Source organism: Pleurodeles waltl, chromosome 10 (assembly GCF_031143425.1).
Source record: "Pleurodeles waltl isolate 20211129_DDA chromosome 10, aPleWal1.hap1.20221129, whole genome shotgun sequence".
Classification (NCBI taxonomy): domain Eukaryota; kingdom Metazoa; phylum Chordata; class Amphibia; order Caudata; family Salamandridae; genus Pleurodeles; species Pleurodeles waltl.
The window spans coordinates 732,892,902-732,914,657 of NC_090449.1; the positions used below are offsets into that span (position 1 = coordinate 732,892,902).

Genomic DNA, 21,756 nt, shown 5'->3' on the forward strand with positions numbered 1-21,756 from the left:
ATGCCCATGCATGTGAAGTGTAATGAAACACTGCATCGGCCACGGGTGTCTAGGGAGGTGGGCGGGTGCATATGAATCTAGAGCACTAAATGCCACGAACAGATGCTTACAGGGTAATTTACAATCCGTTCAATGACGTGTGGCTGAAGATACACATGCTCTGCATAGACTGTAAAGTAGTGCCGTCCCAAAAGCTGTGGCTAACCTGTGGGTGGTTGCATTTGTCTGATAAAGAGTATGAAGCACAGCTTGTCCAACATTTGCTCGTTGACGTGCAAAAACATCCACATAGTAATATTTAGTAAATGTATGTGGATTTGCCCATGTGGTTGCTTTGCAAATGTCACTTGTTATATTAACCAAAAACGCTATACATGCACCTACTTTACGAGCTGAGTGTGTTTTAGGAGAAAGAGTTTTTAGCTTTAATGTAGCATGTTTGGATACATCTGATTATCCATCCTGATATGCCTGCTTTAGCTATAGCCTTCCCTGTATGTGGAGGTGAGAAAGCCACAAAGAATTATTTAGTCTTACGAAAGTCTTTAGTTCTATCAATATGGTACATTAATGCTCTTTGAACATCTAAGGTGTTTAGAGCTCTTTCAGCAACTCAATCAGGCTGAAGAAAGAAAACTGGTAGCTCTACCAATTGGTTCAGGTAAAAAGTGGAAAGCACTTGTAGAAGAAATTTTGGATTGTACAAAGGACTACCCTATCCTTATGTATCTGGAGAAAAGGTTCTTCTAAGGTTAATGCCTGAAGCTCACTCACACATCTTAGTGAAGTGATTGTCACCAAAAATGCTACTTTCCAAGAGAAACTGGATTAGACATTTATGTTAACGTTCAAATAGGGGTCCCATAAGTCAGGTAAGTACAATATTAAGATTCCACATTGGTGCTGGGGGCACCCTAGGTGGAATCATTCTTATGACCTTCCATAAATGCTTTCATAACTGGAATTTTGTAAAACGATACTATTGGGGATGATGAGTGATATGGAGGGATCTAGAACAGATAAAACATTGGTTGGAACGGCGACTGCGGTAGCAAAGAGAGATATAGCAGCCGCTTGGATGAGCACCAAAGGTCCTTCCCTTCAGAAATGGAGGAAGGGGGTGGACTGGTGTGCAGCCCAAGAAAAAGTGGTGCATGAATCAAGGGGATGCCCTCACAAGTATGAAAGAATATGGGGGAAATGGGTGGGACTCCTAAGCTAAGATAAGGGGCTTAGAACAAATGTATACCCTTGTTATTCTTACCTTGTTTCTACCCTGGCAAACTGTGACGAAGTGACTTCTTACAGATGTTTGAAACATTGAAATGTCAGACCAGAATATATTGTCCAACTGGTGTGAAAGAGATCAAGTTTTGCTAGTTATTTGTTTTCCTTATTTGTACCTTTTCAAAACAATAACAATTTGATTATAAAAAAAAAGAAAAAAAAAACTGGAATTTTGAATAATGTTCAATGTTGTCTGTTTTGTAGCTATGCTGCTACTGCCACGTCCAGCCGTATTGAGGTATATGCTAGCCCACAAGTTTGCAAGTAGGGCAACTAGCAAACAATATTTTGAATAATTACATTAAACAGATTAATTTGTTTGTTTTTACAGTGAATAACAAACCTTTTCCATTCAGCAGCCTAGCATGCTCTGGTTGTGGGTTTGTGCGCTTCCTTAAGAATGGTCACGTGTTCTGAAGGCAACTTTAAATGTCCAAACTATGACCTTAGGAGCCAAATCGCAAAGTTGAGTTCTTTGGGATTTGGGTGCCTGATTTCTTCATGGTTCAGAGTGAGAAAGTCAGGATGTAGGGGAAGCTTCTCGTGTGAAACTAGTGAAAGTTCGAGTAGTTTTGTGAACTGTGGTTGACATGCCCAAGTGGGAGCCACCAGAATGAGAGTGAAAGGGGATTGTCTGAGCTTCCTCAGCACAAAAAGGAGAGGGAGAGGTGGAAAAGCATAAGCAAATCTCCCTGACCAACTCATCCATAGCATATTGCCCTTGGAGAGAGGGTGTGGTAGACTGGAGGCGAAGACTGGGTATTTTGAGTTGTTGGCTGCTGTGAACAGATCTATGTGTGAAAACCCCCACCAATGGAAGTACTTTTATACGAATGAAGGGTGGAGTTCCCACTCGTGGACTTGTTGCCGCATCCTGCTGGGTAGGTTGGAAAGATCACCGTCTGTCCCTGGCAGATGTTCTTCTAACCTGCTGTAGGAAGTTGGCTCTGTATGTGCTATTTCAAAGTAAGGAATAGCATGCACAGAGTCCAAGGGTTCCCCTTAGAGGTAAAATAGTGGTAAAAAGAGATAATACTAATGCTCTATTTTGTGGTAGTGTGGTCGAGCAGTAGGCTTATCCAAGGAGTAGTGTTAAGCATTTGTTGTACATACACATAGACAATAAATGAGGTACACACACTCAGAGACAAATCCAGCCAATAGGTTTTGTATAGAAAAATATCTTTTCTTAGTTTATTTTAAGAACCACAGGTTCAAATTTAACATGTAATATCTTGTTTGAAAGGTATTGCAGGTAAGTACATTAGGAACTTTGAATCATTTCAATTGCATGTATACTTTTCAAGTTATTCACAAATAGCTATTTTAAAAGTGGACAGTGCAATTTTCACAGTTCCTGGGGGAGGTAAGTTTTTGTTAGTTTTACCAGGTAAGTAAGGCACTTACAGGGTTCAGTTCTTGGTCCAAGGTAGCCCACCGTTGGGGGTTCAGAGCAACCCCAAAGTTACCACACCAGCAGCTCAGGGCCGGTCAGGTGCAGAGTTCAAAGTGGTGCCCAAAACGCATAGGCTTCAATGGAGAGAAGGGGGTGCCCCGGTTCCAGTCTGCCAGCAGGTAAGTACCCGCGTCTTCGGAGGGCAGACCAGGGGGGTTTTGTAGGGCACCGGGGGGGACACAAGCCCACACAGAAATTTCACCCTCAGCGGCGCGGGGGCGGCCGGGTGCAGTGTTAGAACCAGCGTCGGGTTCGTAATGGAAGTCAATGAGAGATCAAGGGATCTCTTCAGCGCTGCAGGCAGGCAAGGGGGGGCTTCCTCGGGGAAACCTCCACTTGGGCAAGGGAGAGGGACTCCTGGGGGTCACTTCTGCAGTGAAAGTCCGGTCCTTCAGGTCCTGGGGGCTGCGGGTGCAGGGTCTTTTCCAGGCGTCGGGACTTAGGTTTCAGAGAGTGGCGGTCAGGGGAAGCCTCGGGATTCCCTCTGCAGGCGGCGCTGTGGGGGCTCAGGGGGGACAGGTTTTGGTACTCACAGTCGTAGAGTAGTCCGGGGGTCCTCCCTGAGGTGTTGGTTCTCCACCAGCCGAGTCGGGGTCGCCGGGTGCAGTGTTGCAAGTCTCACGCTTCTTGCGGGGAGTTTGCAGGGTTCTTTAAAGCTGCTCCTTTGGATAAAGTTGCAGTCTTTTTGGAGCAGGTCCGCTGTCCTCGGGAGTTTCTTGTCGTCGTCGACGCAGGGCAGTCCTCAGAGGAGTCAGAGGTCGCTGGTCCCTTTGGAAGGCGTCGCTGGAGCAGAGTTCTTTGGAAGGCAGGAGACAGGCCGGTGAGTTTCTGGAGCCAAGGCAGTTGTTGTCTTCTGGTCTTCCTCTGCAGGGGTTTTCAGCTAGGCAGTCCTTCTTGTAGTTGCAGGAATCTCGTTTCTAGGTTCAGGGAGAGCCCTTAAATACTAAATTTAAGGGCGTGTTTAGGTCTGGGGGGTTAGTAGCCAATGGCTACTAGCCCTGAGGGTGAGTACACCCTCTTTGTGCCCCCTCCCAAGGGGAGGGGGTCACATCCCTAATCCTATTGGGGGAGGATTTCTAAAAGTTAGAGTCACCTCAGCTCAGGACACCTTAGGGGCTGTCCTGACTGGCCAGTGACTCCTCCTTGTTATTCTCATTATTTTCTCCGGCCTTGACGCCAAAAGTGGGGGCCGGGGCCGGAGGGGGCGGGCAACTCCACTAGCTGGAGTGTCCTGTGGTGCTGTGACAAAGGGGTGAGCCTTTGAGGCTCACCGCCAGGTGTTACAGCTCCTGCCTGGGGGAGGTGTTAGCATCTCCATCCAGTGCAGGCTTTGTTACTGGTCTCAGAGTGACAAAGGCACTCTCCTCATGGGGCCAGCAACATGTCTCTAGTGTGGCAGGCTGCTGGAACCAGTCAGCCTACACAGATAGTTGGCTAAGTTTCAGGGGGCACCTCTAAGGTGCCCTCTGTGGTGTATTTTACAATAAAATGTACACTGGCATCAGTGTGCATTTATTGTGCTGAGAAGTTGGATACCAAACTTCCCAGTTTTCAGTGTAGCCATTATGGTGCTGTGGAGTTCGTGTAAAACAGACTCCCAGACCATATACTCTTATGGCTACCCTGCACTTACAATGTCTAAGGTTTTGCTTAGACACTGTAGGGGCACAGTGCTCATGCACTGGTACCCTCACCTATGGTATAGTGCACCCTGCCTTAGGGCTGTAAGGCCTGCTAGAGGGGTGTCTTACCTATACTGCATAGGCAGTGAGAGGCTGGCATGGCACCCTGAGGGGAGTGCCATGTCGACTTACTCATTTTGTTCTCACTAGCACACACAAGCTGGTAAGCAGTGTGTCTGTGCTGGGTGAGGGGTCTCTAGGGTGGCATAATACATGCTGTAGCCCTTAGAGACCTTCCCTGGCATCAGGGCCCTTGGTACCAGAGGTACCAGTTACAAGGGACTTATCTGGGTGCCAGGGTGTGCCAATTGTGGAATCAAAAGTACAGGTTAGGGAAAAAACACTGGTGCTGGGGCCTGGTTAGCAGGCCTCAGCACACTTTCAATTCAAAACATAGCATCAGCAAAGGCAAAAAGTCAGGGGGTAACCATGCCAAGGAGGCATTTCCTTACACCTGCTAACAACTGAACGCGATGGTGAATTGCCCAATGTCAGATTGTCTGAGCTAGTTGAATTGTAGTGTGTCCCCTCCGTTTCTGTAAATAAAATATGGCTGTGGTATTGTCCATCCTGACTAGAACAGTCTTGCCTTGGAGATGAATCAGAAAAGTTTTGAGTGCTAGGTGAATGGCTTGAAGCTCCAAGTAATTTTTGTGTAGAGCTTGGTGTTTGGTGTCCCACAACCCTTATATTGAGAGATTGTGGAGATGAGCGTGCCAAACCTACAAGGGATGAGTCGGCTGTTAGAGTGATCTGGGGAACAGGGTCTAGAAATGGCCACCCCCTTCTCAGATTTTGTGTGTTCCATCATTGCAGAGAAGAGTGCGTGAGGCTGTCTACCAACACTAGATCGTGAAACTGACCCTGTGCTTGAGACCATTGATTCTCCATACACTCCTGCAGCAGACGCATGTGTAGTCGTGCATATGGCACAATTGGAATACAAGATGCCATCATTCCTAGAATTCTCTGGACTGTTTGTACTGGATTATGTTGATCAGGGAGTACTTGAAGCAGTTATATTCTGAATCCTGATTGTATTGGTGTAGGCTAATTATAAGTGAGTGTTTAAAACAGCTACTCAAAAGAGCTGTATACAAGATGGTGGTTGGTGGTGTGATTTTTTTTATGTTGATGGTAAACCCTACCTGGTGTAGGAGATGAATGGTTGTCTGTGTGTGCTGAAGACATTGTTGAAGCGAACTGGATTTGATAAGCCAACTGTCCACATATGGGAAGACATGACTGCTTTGTCTTCGTAGATGCACTGCAACGACTGCGAGGAATTTGTGAATACACAAGGTGCAGCTGTTACTCCAAATGGGAGTACTTTTAACTGGTAATGTCTGCCTTGTTTGACAAATCTGATATATTTCCTGTGTGCTGGATGTGTAAATAAGCATCCTTTAGATCTAGCGCAGAAATCAAGTCTCCTTGTTGTATTAGTGGTATTACATCTTGTAGAGTGACCATATGAAAATGTTCTGATAGGATATATTGATTTAGTCATCTGAGATTAAGAATTGGACGAAATGACCCATCTTTTTTGGGAATGAGAAAGTACAGAGAATAAACTCCTGTTCCTTTTTGATGATTAGAAACTAACTCTATTGCTCCTTTGTAAGGAGAGCCTGTACTTCTTGATTTAATAATTGTAGATGTTCTAGAGACCCTGTGCTTGGTGGTATGTTTGGAGGTGTGGTTATGAGCTCCAGGCAATAACCATGTTGAATAATATCCAACACCCACAGGTCTGTTGTAATGTTTTGCCAGTTGGGTAAAAATTGTTGTAGACATTGCCCCGGCAGGTGTTGTGAGATCGAGGGGAATGAGAAGAGAGTCACTGCTTTGAGGTGGAAGGGGAGGTACGCGTGGCAGCACCTCTTCCTCAACCTTCGGAATTGTTTCCCTTATGTGACCCTCTATAAAACCCTCTTGAAGGGGATGGTGACTGTTGCCGGAAAGAGGTAGAGGATTCGGATGTTGCTCAACTATTGCTTTGTTTGCAGGCTGGTTTACCAAAGGAGCCTTTGTTTCCAGGAGTTTGTAGGGCCTCCATAGACTTTGCAACATCAGTGTCTTTGAAAAAAAATTCTAGAGCTTGGTCCACTTGTGGACCAAAACGTTGTGTCTGATCAAAAGTGGAACTTAGAAGTGTTTGTTGAACTTTAGGTTGAAAACCTGATGTATGCAACTATGTGTGACGGCGTAGTAACAAACCAGTGTTTATTCCCCTGGTAGCTGTATTTGCCGAATCAAGAGCACATTTAATAGAATTGTTAGAAATTAACCTGCCCTTTTCTACAAGCTGTTGTCCCTTTTTTTAAAATTCTTCTGGGAGATGTTTAATAAGGTCTTCCACCTCATCTCAGTGTGCTCTATGATACATTGCCAAGTGTGCTTGCGTGTTGGCAATTCTCCAGTGGTTGGCTGCTTGAACTCCCACCCTTTTGCCTCAAGCATCAATAAGCTTGGATTATGTCTGGAGGAAGTGTCCCCAGAAGTTTGAGAATTAGCTCATTTAGGAGCAATGGAAATTACTAAGTAATATGAAATCTTCCCCTTAGTATAAGCAGGAACTGATGGGGCAGGTTTATATTCTTTGTCAACCCTGGGTGCAATTATTCAAGAGCTAACAGAGTCTTTAAAAATTTCACCCACGTCGCATCATCCCCTTTAACACTGGCAGTTATTGAGATGCCCTAGTGGTGGAAGAAAGAGTTTCAAATAAGAAATCCTCTTTTATAGGGTCCTTATGTAATGGGACCTAGTGGTTTGCAGCCACCCAAGCTACCAAATCACTGAATGATGTGGTGTCATCTGGTAGAGATGGTTTTGCTGGACATAAATTTGGATCTGTGTCCCACCTGGTGGGTCAATATCATATGTTCTCCCCCCCATCCCCCCAGGGTCTAATGGTGGCTGCTGTGTGTAATCATGCCTCACCCTCGTCTTCTACATTTGAGTGTGGGGACCCTAATGAAGTTTCCTCTATTAAATCATCTACCTCTGAGTGCGAGTGGTGTGGTGGAGGAGAGGGTGTAAGGGTAAAGGAATCTGACTGGTGGCAATGTCCTTTTTCTTCCGAGGTGGTGGATGGCTATCAATAGCCTCCTCAAGTAAAGCTTGGGGCTTAAAATGAGAAGATGTTGCGATGATCCAAACAGTATGTGGTTGAATATGTTTAACTTTTTTGTTTCAGATCCAGCTTTGCCATAGTGTGTAAAAAAGGCTCCGGCTCTGAAACAGATGGTTTCGATCCAAATGATTGAACTTTCGATGGCGAAGAAGGTTGTAGTGGATCCTATTTAGTTTTTATGGGAATGAGGAGTTCGCTTAGCCTTCTGGCTTGCAGGCCTGTGCCCCATCACCTAGTGACGTAACCTACTTCACCTGCTCTGTTTTAGTGCATTTATTTAATTATTTATTCAAAGATGGTTGCTATGTTTATAGTTAGGCAGATGTTTTGATTTCACGTAGTCAGTGCCACACTGTGAAGGCGTCTCGATCGGCTTCTAAGAGAAGTGACAAAACATAGGTATTCACATGTCCCTTTCCCACTTACATGTGACAGGAACAGAATATACTTTGTGGAAATTGTTTATATAATTGCTGCCCCAAGCATGCCTTATTATCTATTGTTTGGGAACATACCTGCATCAGGGGTCCTACAAGATCTGAATAAATAAATCTCATGCATACAAGGTTATCACAGGGATTCCTAATAGATGCCTATAATGCTACATGTTGCCATGATGCAGATCCAGCCTTTGTGGCCCTGTGGAGTCTGATCTATGAGACCTCATTCCAAGGTAACTAGGGATGGGGGCGGGGGGGGTGCTTCTCATGGACATGGTACTGGCAGATTATGTTGAACGTACCTAGCTCTCCTTAGGCTAGAGATTAGTTTCCCCATGCTAGAGTATTATGGATCTTTTACATCTCATGTTGTTGCAAGATGGTGGGGGTCTTTATATTCATGAGTCTCGTTTTTACAATTCTGTTTCTTGCATTGTTCATTATCCTATTCATTGCAGCCCATGCATTTTACAGTAGATTGCAGCCTTGTTAATAAAACCTATTGAAAACTTTACTGCATCTCTTTCATGGTCTGTGTGAATGAGATGTGTTGCTCATGTGAGAAAAACGTAATCTCTGTTTGACCACAACTCCCCTGAGATGTCACACACTGGCGTTCATGTGTAAAGGCTGCCACAAATCACCATTTACTATTTGGGATTTTGGTGAGGCACTGCTTATGAGCCAAGAGGGTTGGACCGACTGTTGTGACTTGTAGGATTGGCCTAGTTGCCTACAAACAAAAGTGCTGTCATCACTAAACCAGCGGTTTTGCCTAGAGCAAGAGTCCACCTACAACAAGGTTTTCGTTTCTGTGCCGAAATGTTCGATGTCGATGTTGTCGGAACCGAAGACAGCCTAGGGTAGGCCGATGCTGAAAATGTTGAAGCCAGTTTGTGGGGAGAGCCTTTAGCCCGAGCCGGAAGGCAGGGCACCCTTGACAATTATTCTGTGCAGACCATGGCCTGATGGCAGTGGTTGCCCAGTAGCCTTAGTCTCTGTCGAAGCTGAATGCTTCTTTGTTATATGGGCCTTTATACTCACTGCGAGATGCACCAATGGTACCTGCTGTGTCTGCACGCCCGCCTCAGTCTCCGACTCTGATCTGGAGTCGAAATGGATAAAGCCCCCTTTTCCGTTGCAGAAGCCTCGTGAAATTCCTCCTGTGGCTCGATGTCCTGGAGCCCAAAGATGTCCAGTGTCTCAGTTTTTTTTCACTACATTTCTTTCCGTTGTGCCAGACGATCCTGCAGCGTTTTCTTCAACCGAAATGATCGACAGGCCTCTCAGTTCTCCTCATTGTGATCTGGTTATAAACAAAGGTTACACACTGATTGGAGGTCTGCGTATGGATATTTGGTATGACACCTAGGACAAAATACAAAAACCATGGCCGTTCCATTAGCAGCAAATTTGTTTGATACCAAAGAGTGAGGGAAAAAAAAAAAAAAAAAAAAACAGAGGCCCGATCGGGCAAGGCCCGAAGGCCTGAGAGTCCCGACAGTGTCGTTTGCGGCTCAAGCTCATTAATTAAACACGATCAAAAACAGTACTGAATACGGAAGTCAAAGGTTGGTCTGAAGGGATCCTGAAACGGTCTTGAACCAGAGCACTGAAGAACACGTCCAAACCAGATGGCGGAAAGAAAACAATCTAACAATGGAGGCGATGCCCATGTGCAGTATCACTGAAAGGAGGGGTCACTTTACCTCCTGACTTGCGACTTCTTTGAAGAAAAACAACTTGTACACACCTGGACCCAACACTAGATGGCAGAAGTATGCAGAGCATGTGTATCTACAGACACACATGCCATTGAATGCATAGTTACGAAGTTCAAGCCATTCAACATTAATTTGAATTTGTTTTTGTTCGGTAAAACTTTGAATTGGAAATTGCTTGACTGCACAGACTCCATCTTTAGCACTGATCTCCCTAAACTCAGTGACTGCTGGGATTAACAAATATACTAGCACACAAATTAAATCTGCCCAAAATACTACTAAAAGGAATTGACAGGTTTTGTGTAAAAAAAGAACGTACCTGTAACTGCCCATCACGTGCTCTAGATGTCGTAACATAGGCATCTATCAGCACTTATCTGTAACTGTACAAAACAATTTGTCCCCACCAGCATGCATCAGCCTGCGTCTCCCTGCCAGCACCACAACATGCAAGCATGTTCTTGCCTGTATCAGTCTTTCTTTACCTACTCTTTAGGATTGAATGTAGACTGATCGCAGTAGAATATGTCTATTGAGTTCACCTGGAAACAGTATGGGTCAATGGGCTTGTCTTATGCTGCATACTGGTGGCAGATCATGATGGATTCCACACAGTTAAGGAAAATGGGAGGGTTCAGCATGCAAAGCAGACTATGGAACGGTCATACACTGAAAATGGGGCAAAATGTATGCATAGTCTACATTTTCATTTTGCTCTTCAACATGAAGTGTAAATACAAGGTGACTTGACATTCACACCCCTGTTCATCTAGTTAGACATGTTGCTATGCATAACAGGCTATCTAGGACTTCACATGGAACTGAACTGGGGTACACCGATCTTGCATGTTGTACAGACCAATCAATTCATAACCACAGAAAAACGTTGACCATCAATGTGATATGCTGACTGGAGCATAGCACATTTATTAGAACCCTTACGTTTGTAGCTTTGGGGGAGGGGGTAGTGTGTTAGGGAAATGTTCATATAGCACTCTTGCCAAATATACAAGTCCCCCTCCAGGGTATACTCTGATGGTAATGCTGGAGTACAATTAGAGAAAAAAAAAAAATGTTTGAAGAAAAAAAAAAAAAAAAAAAAAAAAAAAAAAAAACACTTGCTCTGTATGACTGGACTGTCCTTTAGTTGCGCCTGTCTTTCTTCACTAGTGTACTAGCACCATGCCGCATCTGTTGTGCCCGTTATCACCTGCACTAGTCTTTACATGCTAGCTAATATGGCCTGGACCCATCTGCATCTGCCTATCACCCAGCAAATTTGAACTGACACACTCACTCTACCGAAATTAGGCATGGACATCCTCAGGCGGCCAAATATGTTTTTTTAGGAACATTCGGTAAACATTAGTCAAATGGAAATAGATTTATTAGCCATCGAAAAAGATGTGTACTATCTTCTATGGGGTCACTATATGATCAGTTATTGCAGTTTCAAAAAGCAGCTCGATTTTTGCAGTAAAAAGATGTACATTATCTTACATGATGCCACACTGGCCAAAACAGGAGAGCAACATTCAACGTTGTAAAATTAAACAACTTGTTGCTTTTTCCACATAACTAAAAACTAAGACCATGTGCATTAAACGTAGCCCACACCAGATTAACTTTTCTTTCTGTACTGTGCGATGAGCATCAGCAAGTTTTTCTACCATCATACCCCAGGTATTAATTGAATTACATAGTGATGCATGCTATGAGCTAGCGTTAAATACCAATTGCACAGATGCAATAAAAGAAGATCACACAGTTGTAGATTTGATAGCATTTGTTTTTGGTGCAACATTTGATGTTTTCACCCTCGATTGTAAATGTTAACCTTTTTGCAGTAGTCAAAGACCGTTCCAGCTGTCTGTTTGGGAGAGAGCCTTATATACTATACTCCAGATATAAACCTTGCTCAAGATTGGAAGGCTTTCATGTCAGTCTCAGTTGCCTTGGTTCTACCTGTTGCTTTCCTCCCTTTCTGTGTTTTGGCTATAAACAAGTATTGTCAATGCCAATCTGACACGTATGTAAAGGTAAGTAAGACAGACTGACAATACCAATGCTTTTCAACTATGCACTGCAATCCTAATGCCTACTGAAATTTAATTAGTTACCACATTTTGTTTTAATTTAAAAAGAACAAATACTTTAAAATAACGGGCTTAGCCATTAGTCTTACCTGAGCTCCCCTCTCTTCATCTAACTCCACTGTCATTAAAGCAGACGTTCCTTTTTCGCTCACAGTTGAATGCCTTCCTTGCCAGAAAAAGTATGCACATTTCTCCTTTCCAGCAACTCTCACCGCATCCGTCTTTTGTCTGTGCCCAACTGTGAACAAAATACAAAGTCATTAAAAAACTAACAGATGGTATTTAAATACACATCTAAGCATAAGCAGACCAAAGGGAAAGCATGCAATACTGATGAAGCCATGGGGACACGAGGGGCATAAGAAAAGGTCCGATTGGGAAAATGAAGCATATAAGATACACTGGTGGCCAAGATGGAGCAGAGGACATGATGGGAATTCATCACGATTCAGTTACGATGAGAAGTACCGATGGGCTACACATGGGAGCACTGAGAGCGTCTGTAATGGTCGATACAGGAGGTCGTTTGACTGTGGGAAGGTGGGGTGTATGGGGAGATGGAGCCAATTAGTGGTGCAGGGAGCCAGCGGATGAAAATGAGACAGGCTACCTGGGGAAACAAGTGCAGGCTTAGTTGGACACATGCGCAACAGAAATGCAGGGAGCCAACCAACAACTGAGCTCAAGAAGCCAACGAGCCTGATATGTGATGCTAGTGGGCCACCTAGCAAGCCACAGGAGGAAGTCAATCAGGAGAACAGTGGAAAGAGATTAGGAAAGGCTTGGAAGACCAGTAAAGACCGAGAGTTGGCACCAAAAAAGGCTGAATGGGAAGTGGGAGACCACAGCCGGCTGAAGGATTAAGACTTAGAGTTGAGTTAAGAGGGCAGCCCAAGGGGGTGAGCCATGGTTGCACATAGTGATGAACCATGGAGGAACTAACAAGGATGGGCAGATCATAGGGCCCCCGACAGGGTAGTTAGATAGGGACTCCACGCAAGGGAAAGTGTATAGATCATAGGGCTCCCAAGAAAATAGGGGCAGCCCACAGGGGCCCCCAAAATAACGAGGCAGCCCACAGGGGCCCCAAAAAACGAGGCAGCCAACAGGGCTCCTTAGTGGTGCGGCTCAACAGGACCAACGTTGTGCAAAGTAAGTAGTGCCTAAGGTGGAGTGTAACAGGTCGGGAAAATTGCTACTTATCTTTTCATATGCAACAAATCAAAGGTTCTAGACAAGCAAAATAGCATTTCCTAGCTCCTTCTGGAGATACAGAATCCTAAAGCAACGTTTTAACGGGGCAAAAACAGGTGTCAGTGAATAGGATAACTTACAATTAATAGCTTTACACCCTGCAAAGGTGAAAATGATAAAGGGGTCCCTAATAGACTGGGCTCTCTCTTGTCAATTTCTTAGTTGACACCAGATCATCTAAAAACCGTAACTAAGATTTTCAAATGCATTAAAGGTGTATAAACAAATTTGTGGAAGAATTTGCCCACATACAGATGTGTAAATATGAACCGGTTCTTGGACGGTCTTAGTTCTTGTAACAGTTAAATGAGATTTAATTAAATATTTACTGTTTAGCAGTAATAATTACATGCAAAAACAATGGTGCCATTAAAGAGGGAAATAAACAAACACTGACCTGTTGTGCTAACCATGTACTTCCACTTAACCACATACGTATCGCCCTCATGAAACTGTCCAATGCTTTGCTTGGGTAGCCGGCTGTAGTCAAACTCCAGGATATGCCACACGTCTACAGACTCCGTTATGATTTCTAACTGCCTCCTGTCATCTCCTTCCACAAACCCATAGCCTCTGCCAACGTTTAATCCATCCAAGACTGTTCCAACAGCAGTCTGGGGAACTGGAACCATAAGCATGACATTGTATGGTTTGAAGTCTGTTTTCTGATCTTCCTGTAAGGGGAGAATATGGAACGTGATTTTTGGGATAACAAACTAACATTTTCAATAACCGATCAGCAGTAGTATAGTGATTGGATTTTGAATGACTCCATACACTTGCGGCTTCCGGTCCTTGGTTGCTCTTCATACACTATGCGGTCTGTTGCTAGATACTTACATTAGCGCTTAACTCACCTCAGCCAACTGGTGTTTAAATGTTTGTCGAAGTAATGACACTTCTGTAAACACTATGGACACATACTAAACTTCCTCAATAGATTTCAGTTTGCGACTTCTAGGCAATTAATGTCTCGTAATGACCATTGCTTCAAACTGGTAGTAAGTCAACGTGTTTTAAATAAGAAAAAACAAATGCAGAAGGCTTTCCCAGGCTTTTGTGATTAAAAACAAACAGGGTGGTTGAGGTGAAGGGAATGTGACTCAAATTAGCATATTGTAGCCTCACTATTAACATAACCCTTCATTTCAGGATCAGGTCGATATATACACCCTGCTTTGTCACTGAAGCGGGCTCACCTTCACCACATCAGGACTTATTTAATGAAAAATGCCATAACACTGAATACACAGATCTGTAAAAACATCCTGGTTATTCACGCTACAGAGGATTTTAGGGAAATACTAGCGAGAAAACGTTGGCTTCTAGGATAAGGTAGCTCTTTGCTTCTCCATCTACAAAAAGTTTCAAGCTCAGTACATTAAACAAGTTGCCAAATTCTAAACATCTATGCCACACTGCAGTGTCCAAGCAACAGATCTAAAGCCACAGTCTTCATACTTGCCTCTGGAAAGAGACCCAGTAGACAAGAATTCAACCAGTGATAAAGGCCATTAAACGAAGGAGTAAATGAAGGCTTTACACCCTCACCAGACAAAACAAACTAAAGTTTAAAAAAATCAGTGTAGCTCAGCAGTTTCCTCACTGCACCCTGGCATGGTTCCTGATGTCACTGACTGTCAGCTGCTGTCAGGGCCGCGCACTACAGCCTCATCAGCAAATGACATGCACTGAAAGTAGGGGGTACTGCTGGGCGAAGTCTCCACAGACCCACCTCGCCACCACCAGCTCCTCACCTCCAAAATGCTTTGCTCCTTCAATTTGAAAGGACACAGAGGAAAGCCAGGCTCTCGAGGATTCCAGCTCCTACGGGTGGAGGAGTTACTGTAGGACCACGACAGCAGGAAAAATGGAAGGTGGAAGGAAGAATTTCTCCCCCTTTTTCAAATGACTACCGACTACCTCACCCAAACCCAGCTTAACTACGGTTTTTAGAAAGGGCACTGCAAAGGTAGAGCTAGGGGATGTGGATTAGGGCATTGGAATGGGGATGGCAGCAGGCTTCACGCTGTATTCACATTCACGTCGCCTTCCCACTCGTGAAGCCTTCACTGTGCTCTGAACATTACTGTATTGTAAGAGTGGTTTCCATTTTCAACAAAGTTAGTTTACTCTTATTTCATTCTTCAAATTATCAGTCATGAAACCTAACAGCAAAGATGTTATTCCAAGCCACAAAAAAAAAAAAAGAAGAGGTTTAAGCAGACAGAACAGAAAATTGAAGAGCAATAATTTTCCGTTTCAAGAACAATACTCTTTCTCTGGTTTACAAAGACTACCAAAACAAACAATATTCCATCTTGTATTTTGGAGAGTTATCCTAAATTGGGTTACGAGAAACTAGACCCATTTAACATCACAATGTAAAATAGCAGTACCTTATGTGGCTGGACCTCCTCGATTGCATTCTTTTCAGCAGGTTTCTTCATTTCTGTCCAATCGAGAAACTTTTCTTTGAACAGTAAAGTCTCATTATGCTCGGTGATTCTACCAAAAATTGCCCAATCTGGACGTCCCTGTCCTTTTCTGCAGGATTAAAACATGCATGAAAGAAGATTAAATGAATATGTAAATATGGGTGCACATCTTTAGATGCATAATCTAGTTTACATATGTAAGCAGCACAAGAAAACACAATATTCTAACACAATGTGGTAGTCAAGCATTTGCAAAGTGAGACACTAAGCGCCAAGCTAGGCCCCTGGGCATGCAATAAGGAAGCAAGTAGCGAGGCTTTAAGGTGACCACAACTAGAAGAAGTGGTTTACAAATTCCAGATGACTGAAAGTGTGTGAAACCCATGAGTGAAAGGGGTTCCAAAGCTTCAAAGCCACGAAGCGGTCAGATCCGCGAGAGCATGATCCGTGGATCCGAATAAAGCAGGGAAGGTTATCAGAGGAAGAGCATAGATGACTGGCTGGGTTGTGGTGATGGCATTAGATTGTAATGAATGGTGCAACTTGTTTATTGAAGGCGTGATCAACCACGCATGGCAAGCTGAATTGTACACAAAGGCCAGTGGCACCAGGGGTGAGGAGGCAGGCTCTGGTCATGTGGTTGCTTATCTTGAGGCCAAATTGCAGGTAGACCACTGTGTAATTACTGAAGCCTATCCGTGGGTATAAGAAAAGTCAGAAGAAAATTCTGCTGAATTTGTCCAGTGTGAAACCTGGGTGTATTTTAAAGTCACTTTGTGCAATAACATCGAGTATCGGAGGATCCTTTGGCAGATGTGAAGGTCACACAAGCCACAGCAGACCCAGTTAAGTTGTGAAACTAAAGAGAAGTCTGTATCAAGGGAGAGGTTACTTTTTTTTTTACATATACTGGCGATAGTGGGCAAGGACCAAGACCTCAGGCCAGTAAACCCATCCGCACTGGTGAGAAGACCCTCAGTTTTGAAACATTTATGCTTCGGCCAGTTATCAAGTTATCACTTGTCTAACTGTGCCACACTTTGTCTGTATTCACGATGGATGCAGGCAAAAGGCAGCAGAATACTATACAGTGACTCGAAGGGTAGCTGGGCTCTGGCTGCAAACGTTGGCTGTCACTCTATGGCAATATAGTGCTCTTTACACCGATGCCATTTTTTGGGGAAAAAATTGCTATCTTGAGCAGGAACTGGGAGGAAACTTGTCGGAGCAGTGGTGGAGCTCAAGGTTGCTGGTGAGGGAGTGAGTAGGATGTGGATAAAAATATTGATAAACGAATGGCAAACGGCTCGCATCATGCGTTTGATTGTGAGTAGTTGATAAACAGTCCATGACGGGGAGCAATGAAAAGTGAATGAACTGCCGTGTGAGTGGAGTCAAAGGTTGTAATAGGCTCCGTGCCTTCATGTTGTGAATTAAGAAGTTTTACTAGATTGACTGGCCTGGACTATCCAGATTCTACAGTTGCCTAGAATAAGAAACTTGGCTAAGGAGTAGAGTGGAAGTGGTGGATAAAGTTGCATTAAAAGCATAACAAGAGACCAGACGGTGGAAGACATAGCATCAGAAAAGAAAAGGAGCATTGTACCAGCAGGCTGCAGAAAGGATGGAGAACACATGGATGATATGGTTTATAAGCAGTACACAGTTGCTGAACAAAATTCCAATTATAGGAGCATGTATTTGGTACGACGGCATACTGTAGTGTTATAAGTTCACGAAGGACAAGTTACTTACCTTAGGTAACACTTTTTCTGATTGAGACCAACTGCAGATTTTTCACATTTTGAATGTCACATCAGATTGAATCTGGAAATGTTTTTCAGCAGTACTTGTGTAGCGGTAGGTGGCATCTGGAGACTTCTAACAGATACAGTTCCACTTCAGAAATTGAAACGCAGGACCTATAATCGATGCCACTCCTGCATGCTGACATCAGTTGCTTTCAACACTGTGTCCCCAGACGCCGAGCAACAACAGCAAATTGTCTTTGAACAGTGTGTGGAAACCTAGACTTAGGACCTTATTAATGGGTAAAGCCCAATTCATACAATGGGGAGTAGGGGAGGGTTGGATGAAGGCTCTGCATTTAGACAGATTCCTCACATATTTAATAGATACCAAAGCAGTACCTATTAGGAGGTGGGTCTCTAAAATGGTCATGCAAGACCTAGCGTGCAAAATGCCCCTCTGAGAACTTTCACACAGCACTACTGTCTGGAATGCAATGTATGGAGTGACACCCACAGAGCCGCCTGGCAGATGTCCATGACAGGCAGTCCACATGCTAATGCAGTGGCAGCTTTGGTCCTGGTGCAATGAGCTCGCAGACATTCCGGTCACTACTTTGTGGCCAATTCATAGATCTTGATGTACAGTACGACTGAACAGGTGATGGTCCTTTTCTGCAAGACCTTGCTTTTTTTCACTCTAATGAACTCCACAAAGATCTGATTGTATGTAGGAAAGTACCCTCTTTTTGGCACGGTTAACTCGACATTTCGCTTACTGTCAGTGCGGTTTGACTGTGTTCACTGGGACCGTGCTAACCACGACCCCAGTGACTGTGCTCTTCCCTCTAAATTTGGTTGCTCCTGCCTTTGGCCACCCCATAATTTGCATACTGGTGCCCCCATGTAAGTCCTAGTATATGGTACCTAGTTACCCAGGCCATTGGGGCAACAGGGATTCCCCATGGGCTGTAGCATGTATTATGCCACCCATGGGAGCTCATTCAAAACGTGTCTGCAGGCCTGCCATTGCAGCCTGCGTGAAAAGGTGCATGCACCCTTTCACTACAGGTTACTGCACCAGGTCACTAAGTCACCCCTATGGCAGGCCCTCCTAGCCCAGAGGGCAGTGTGCAAGTACCTTTGTGTGAGGGCACCCCTACATGAGCAGAGGTGCCCCTACGAACTCCAGCTCCATTTTCCTGGACTTCGTAAGTGCGGAAAAGCCCTTTTACCAGTGTCCAGCTACATAATGGTAACTCCAAATCTGGGCATGTTTGGTACCCCAATACTCTGTGGGCTGCTTAGAGGACCCCCAGCTTTGCTCCTACCAGTTTGCAGAGTTTTCCCAGACAGCCGGCTCTGCTGCCATCCTACAGACAGGTTTCTGCCCTCCTGCTGCTTGACCAGCTCAAGGCCAGGAAGGCAGAACAAAAGATTTCCTTTGTGAGTGGGAGTCAAAACCCTCTCCCTTTGGAAATAGGTGTTACATGGCTTGTGAGGGGTATCCTCCCCAAGCCACGGGTATGCTTTGAAAGGGCATTTTTGGTGTCTGCCTTGCATAAACCAGTTTGCACCAGTCCAGGGACCCCCGGTCCCTGCTCTGGCCCGAAACTTGTCAATGGAAAGGGGAGTTACCACTCCCCTATCCATCACCACCCTGGGGTGGTGCCCAGAGCTCCTCCAGGTGGTCACTTGATTCTGCCATCTTGAATCCAAGATGAGCAGAGGCCCTGGGAGCATATGAGTGGCCAGGTGAGGCAGGTGTCGTCACAGCCCCCTCCTGACAGGTGGTCACCCTGCTTGGAGACCAATCCCCCTTCCTGGGCTATTTAGGGTCTCCCTCTTGGGTGGGTCCTCAGATTCGATGTGCAAGATTCCAGCAGGACTCCTCTGAAAGGTTTACTTCATCTTCTGGCCACCGGGACTGCAACTGGACCCTCCAGGAACTGACAATCTTGTAAATCCAGCCCCAACACTGCAACATTGTTTCTCTGGCTCCTTTCAGCACCTGCAACATTTCCCTGACTGCATCCTCTGAGAGCAAAAAGTATTCAGCCTGCACAAGAAACAATCTCCCTTGAAGTGAAGGTGTTGCTTCCCTACATCTGCAGGCACCAACTGCAACAATGGCTGGCTGCATGGATCCTGCATCACAGGTGGTGATCTGGAGTGGTCCCCCTTTGTCCTCTCTACCAGCTGTCCAACTTAGGACACGGTAAGTCCTTGTCTCTCCGTGTAGGACAGTACCTCTGTGCAACGCTATTCTTGCAGCTATCAAGGTTTGTTGCGCTTCTTCCAAGGGATCTTCAGGCTCCATGTAGCCCCAGCCTCCAGCACTCTTCCCTGCAAAGCATAGTCACCTGCCTGCTGCTCCAGTGACGTGGACTACTCTCCAGGTGTGCCGAGTGGGCCTCACTGCAACTCCTGTGCTTGCTGCCTGTGAGTTGCCTTTGGGGGCTGCATCCTCAAATTCTAACTCTCCTCACTGCTGAGGGTCACCTGGGACTACCCTCCATGGGTTGAGTTCCCCTGGAACTTCCTGGTCCCAGGCAGCTCTGCAACTCTTCATCTGAGACTCTTGCCTTTGCCAAGGCTTGTTGGTGGTTTTTCCACACCACTGACAGCCTGCAACTCTTCTTCAGACGTGGGACAATGACTGCATCACTCCTGGAACTGTTCTCCTGCTCCTGTGCAGCACTGCAGACTCCATCTTCACAGTCGACCTGGTCCTGCATCTCGATAAGGGTGGGTAGTGGCTCCTGCCCCAACGGGACACGGTATGAGGTGATAATACCATAGGTACTCCCCACACACCAGACCAGCTTCCAAAGTGCTCGTTTGGGGTCCACGCCATGGAGTTTCTCCTCAGACTGGTGGTGTGAAGCACAGAATGCCAGTATGCTGATGGTTTGGTAGAAATGGAACTGTATCACAACTTTTGGTAAGATGGATGCTAGCATCCACAGACGCAGTTTGTCTAGGACGGTGGTGGTGTATAGTGGATTGACGGCACTTACAGCACACCACAGCAATGACATGGCAATGAGGAACACCGCCTTGAGGGTAAGAAGCTGCAAAGGACAACTGAAGCGGCTCAGAAGGAGTACACATCAAGTACATGAGGACGAGGTTATGATTCCACTTTGGCATGATGAGAGGAAGAGGAGGAGGAAATAAGTATTGGGGGCCTTCAAAAAACACATCACAACCAGTGATTAAATCAACGAGTGATCTGCAAACCACAAAAAAGGCTGAAAGACCCAAAGGGTATCTCTTAACAGCCCCCAAAGCAAAGTCTTGCCAGCTGAGACAAAAACAGAACGTCCATTAACTTGGCCTGAAGGGGGTGAATCTGGCACATGAAGCACCAAGCCACAAATATGTCCCTACAACAACCATATACAGCCTGCTGAGGGATGCCTGGCTGCCAAGATGACATCAACCATCTTTAGAGGAAGGTCAAAGGTGTTCAGCTGTCACCGTTTAAGCTCCATGAATGAAGGTGGAGATTGCAAGGGCCTGGGTGCAAACCTGCCCAGTTGCTGCAACAGCAGGTCCTCTTGAGGAGCAGCCTGATCAGAGGCTAGATCTACAAGCCCAGGGCTCTGGATACCATACTCTCCATGCAGAATCTGGGTCCACTAGGATGACTCTTCCCCAGTCTGGCTTGAACATCAGAATTCGCAGTATAAGCAGTATCAGTAGGAAAGCATACAGGAGTCACAAGTTCCAAAGTCATGTGCTAAAAACCAAAGCGTGATTGCTACAATGTCTGTTATTGTTTTATACATCTGGATCAAATTATAACTTCTTTTTTTTAAAGTTCACTACCTTTATTACTGAGGCCAACATGCATCTTTACCTTGCATGATTTTCCAGATTCATCAAGGCAAAACTGTTTACAAAAAAGTTGATTTGCTTAGAAGAGTCTGTGGTCTGAATCAGGTGTCTGGGAGTGTAGGCTTGCTGTATTCTACTTCACTCTAAGTGTTCTTATCTATTAGATGAGGTGCCTAAGTCTTTCCAGAAAGTGAAACTGTATGGGCTAGCGAGGCAAATGCCCTACCACCCTACGTGGGGCAAACATCAAACGGCATGGGAGCTGCGCTGAAGCTCACCATCAGCAAGAGATACTCCTTTTAAAGTAATTGATATTTTTCTCATTATTTGAGAGCAACTGCTTTAAAATAGATAATTTAGCACTTTTTTTTCAAGATTTTTCTAAGAGGCAGGACTTAACTGGCTTGGTACAATATGGAGCTGCTATGAACATTTTTGCCACTGCTGCTTTTATTCTCATTACAGCTATGCTTGCTACTTTAGAAGGCACCAAAACCTTTCCCCTCAGTCCGTTGCCTCCAATATCCTGTTGTCACATACAGAGGCGTGCAAAATGAGCAAGGCAGTGGATGCCATGGAGGCTTTGACCTCATACCATTCTTGGTTGTAAGGCAGTCAAGAAGACCTAACATCCTTCTACTTCCATGGC

The 21,756-nt window shown here is 45.0% G+C and overlaps 1 protein-coding gene across 19 annotated transcripts in view; it reads right to left on the reverse strand.

Moving 5' to 3' along the window:
- The window catches only part of SVIL (supervillin), a 601,346-nt gene that overhangs the window by 64,949 nt on the left and 514,641 nt on the right, over positions 1 to 21,756 (reverse strand). For all 19 annotated transcript variants that reach the window (XM_069211285.1, XM_069211277.1, XM_069211284.1 and 16 more), the window contains 3 exons: positions 15,478 to 15,625; positions 13,476 to 13,752; positions 11,914 to 12,062 (listed from right to left, as the gene is read on the reverse strand). In XM_069211285.1, the coding sequence (XP_069067386.1) occupies positions 11,914 to 12,062; positions 13,476 to 13,752; positions 15,478 to 15,625 (574 nt within the window). The remainder of the gene's footprint in view (positions 1 to 11,913; positions 12,063 to 13,475; positions 13,753 to 15,477; positions 15,626 to 21,756) is intronic.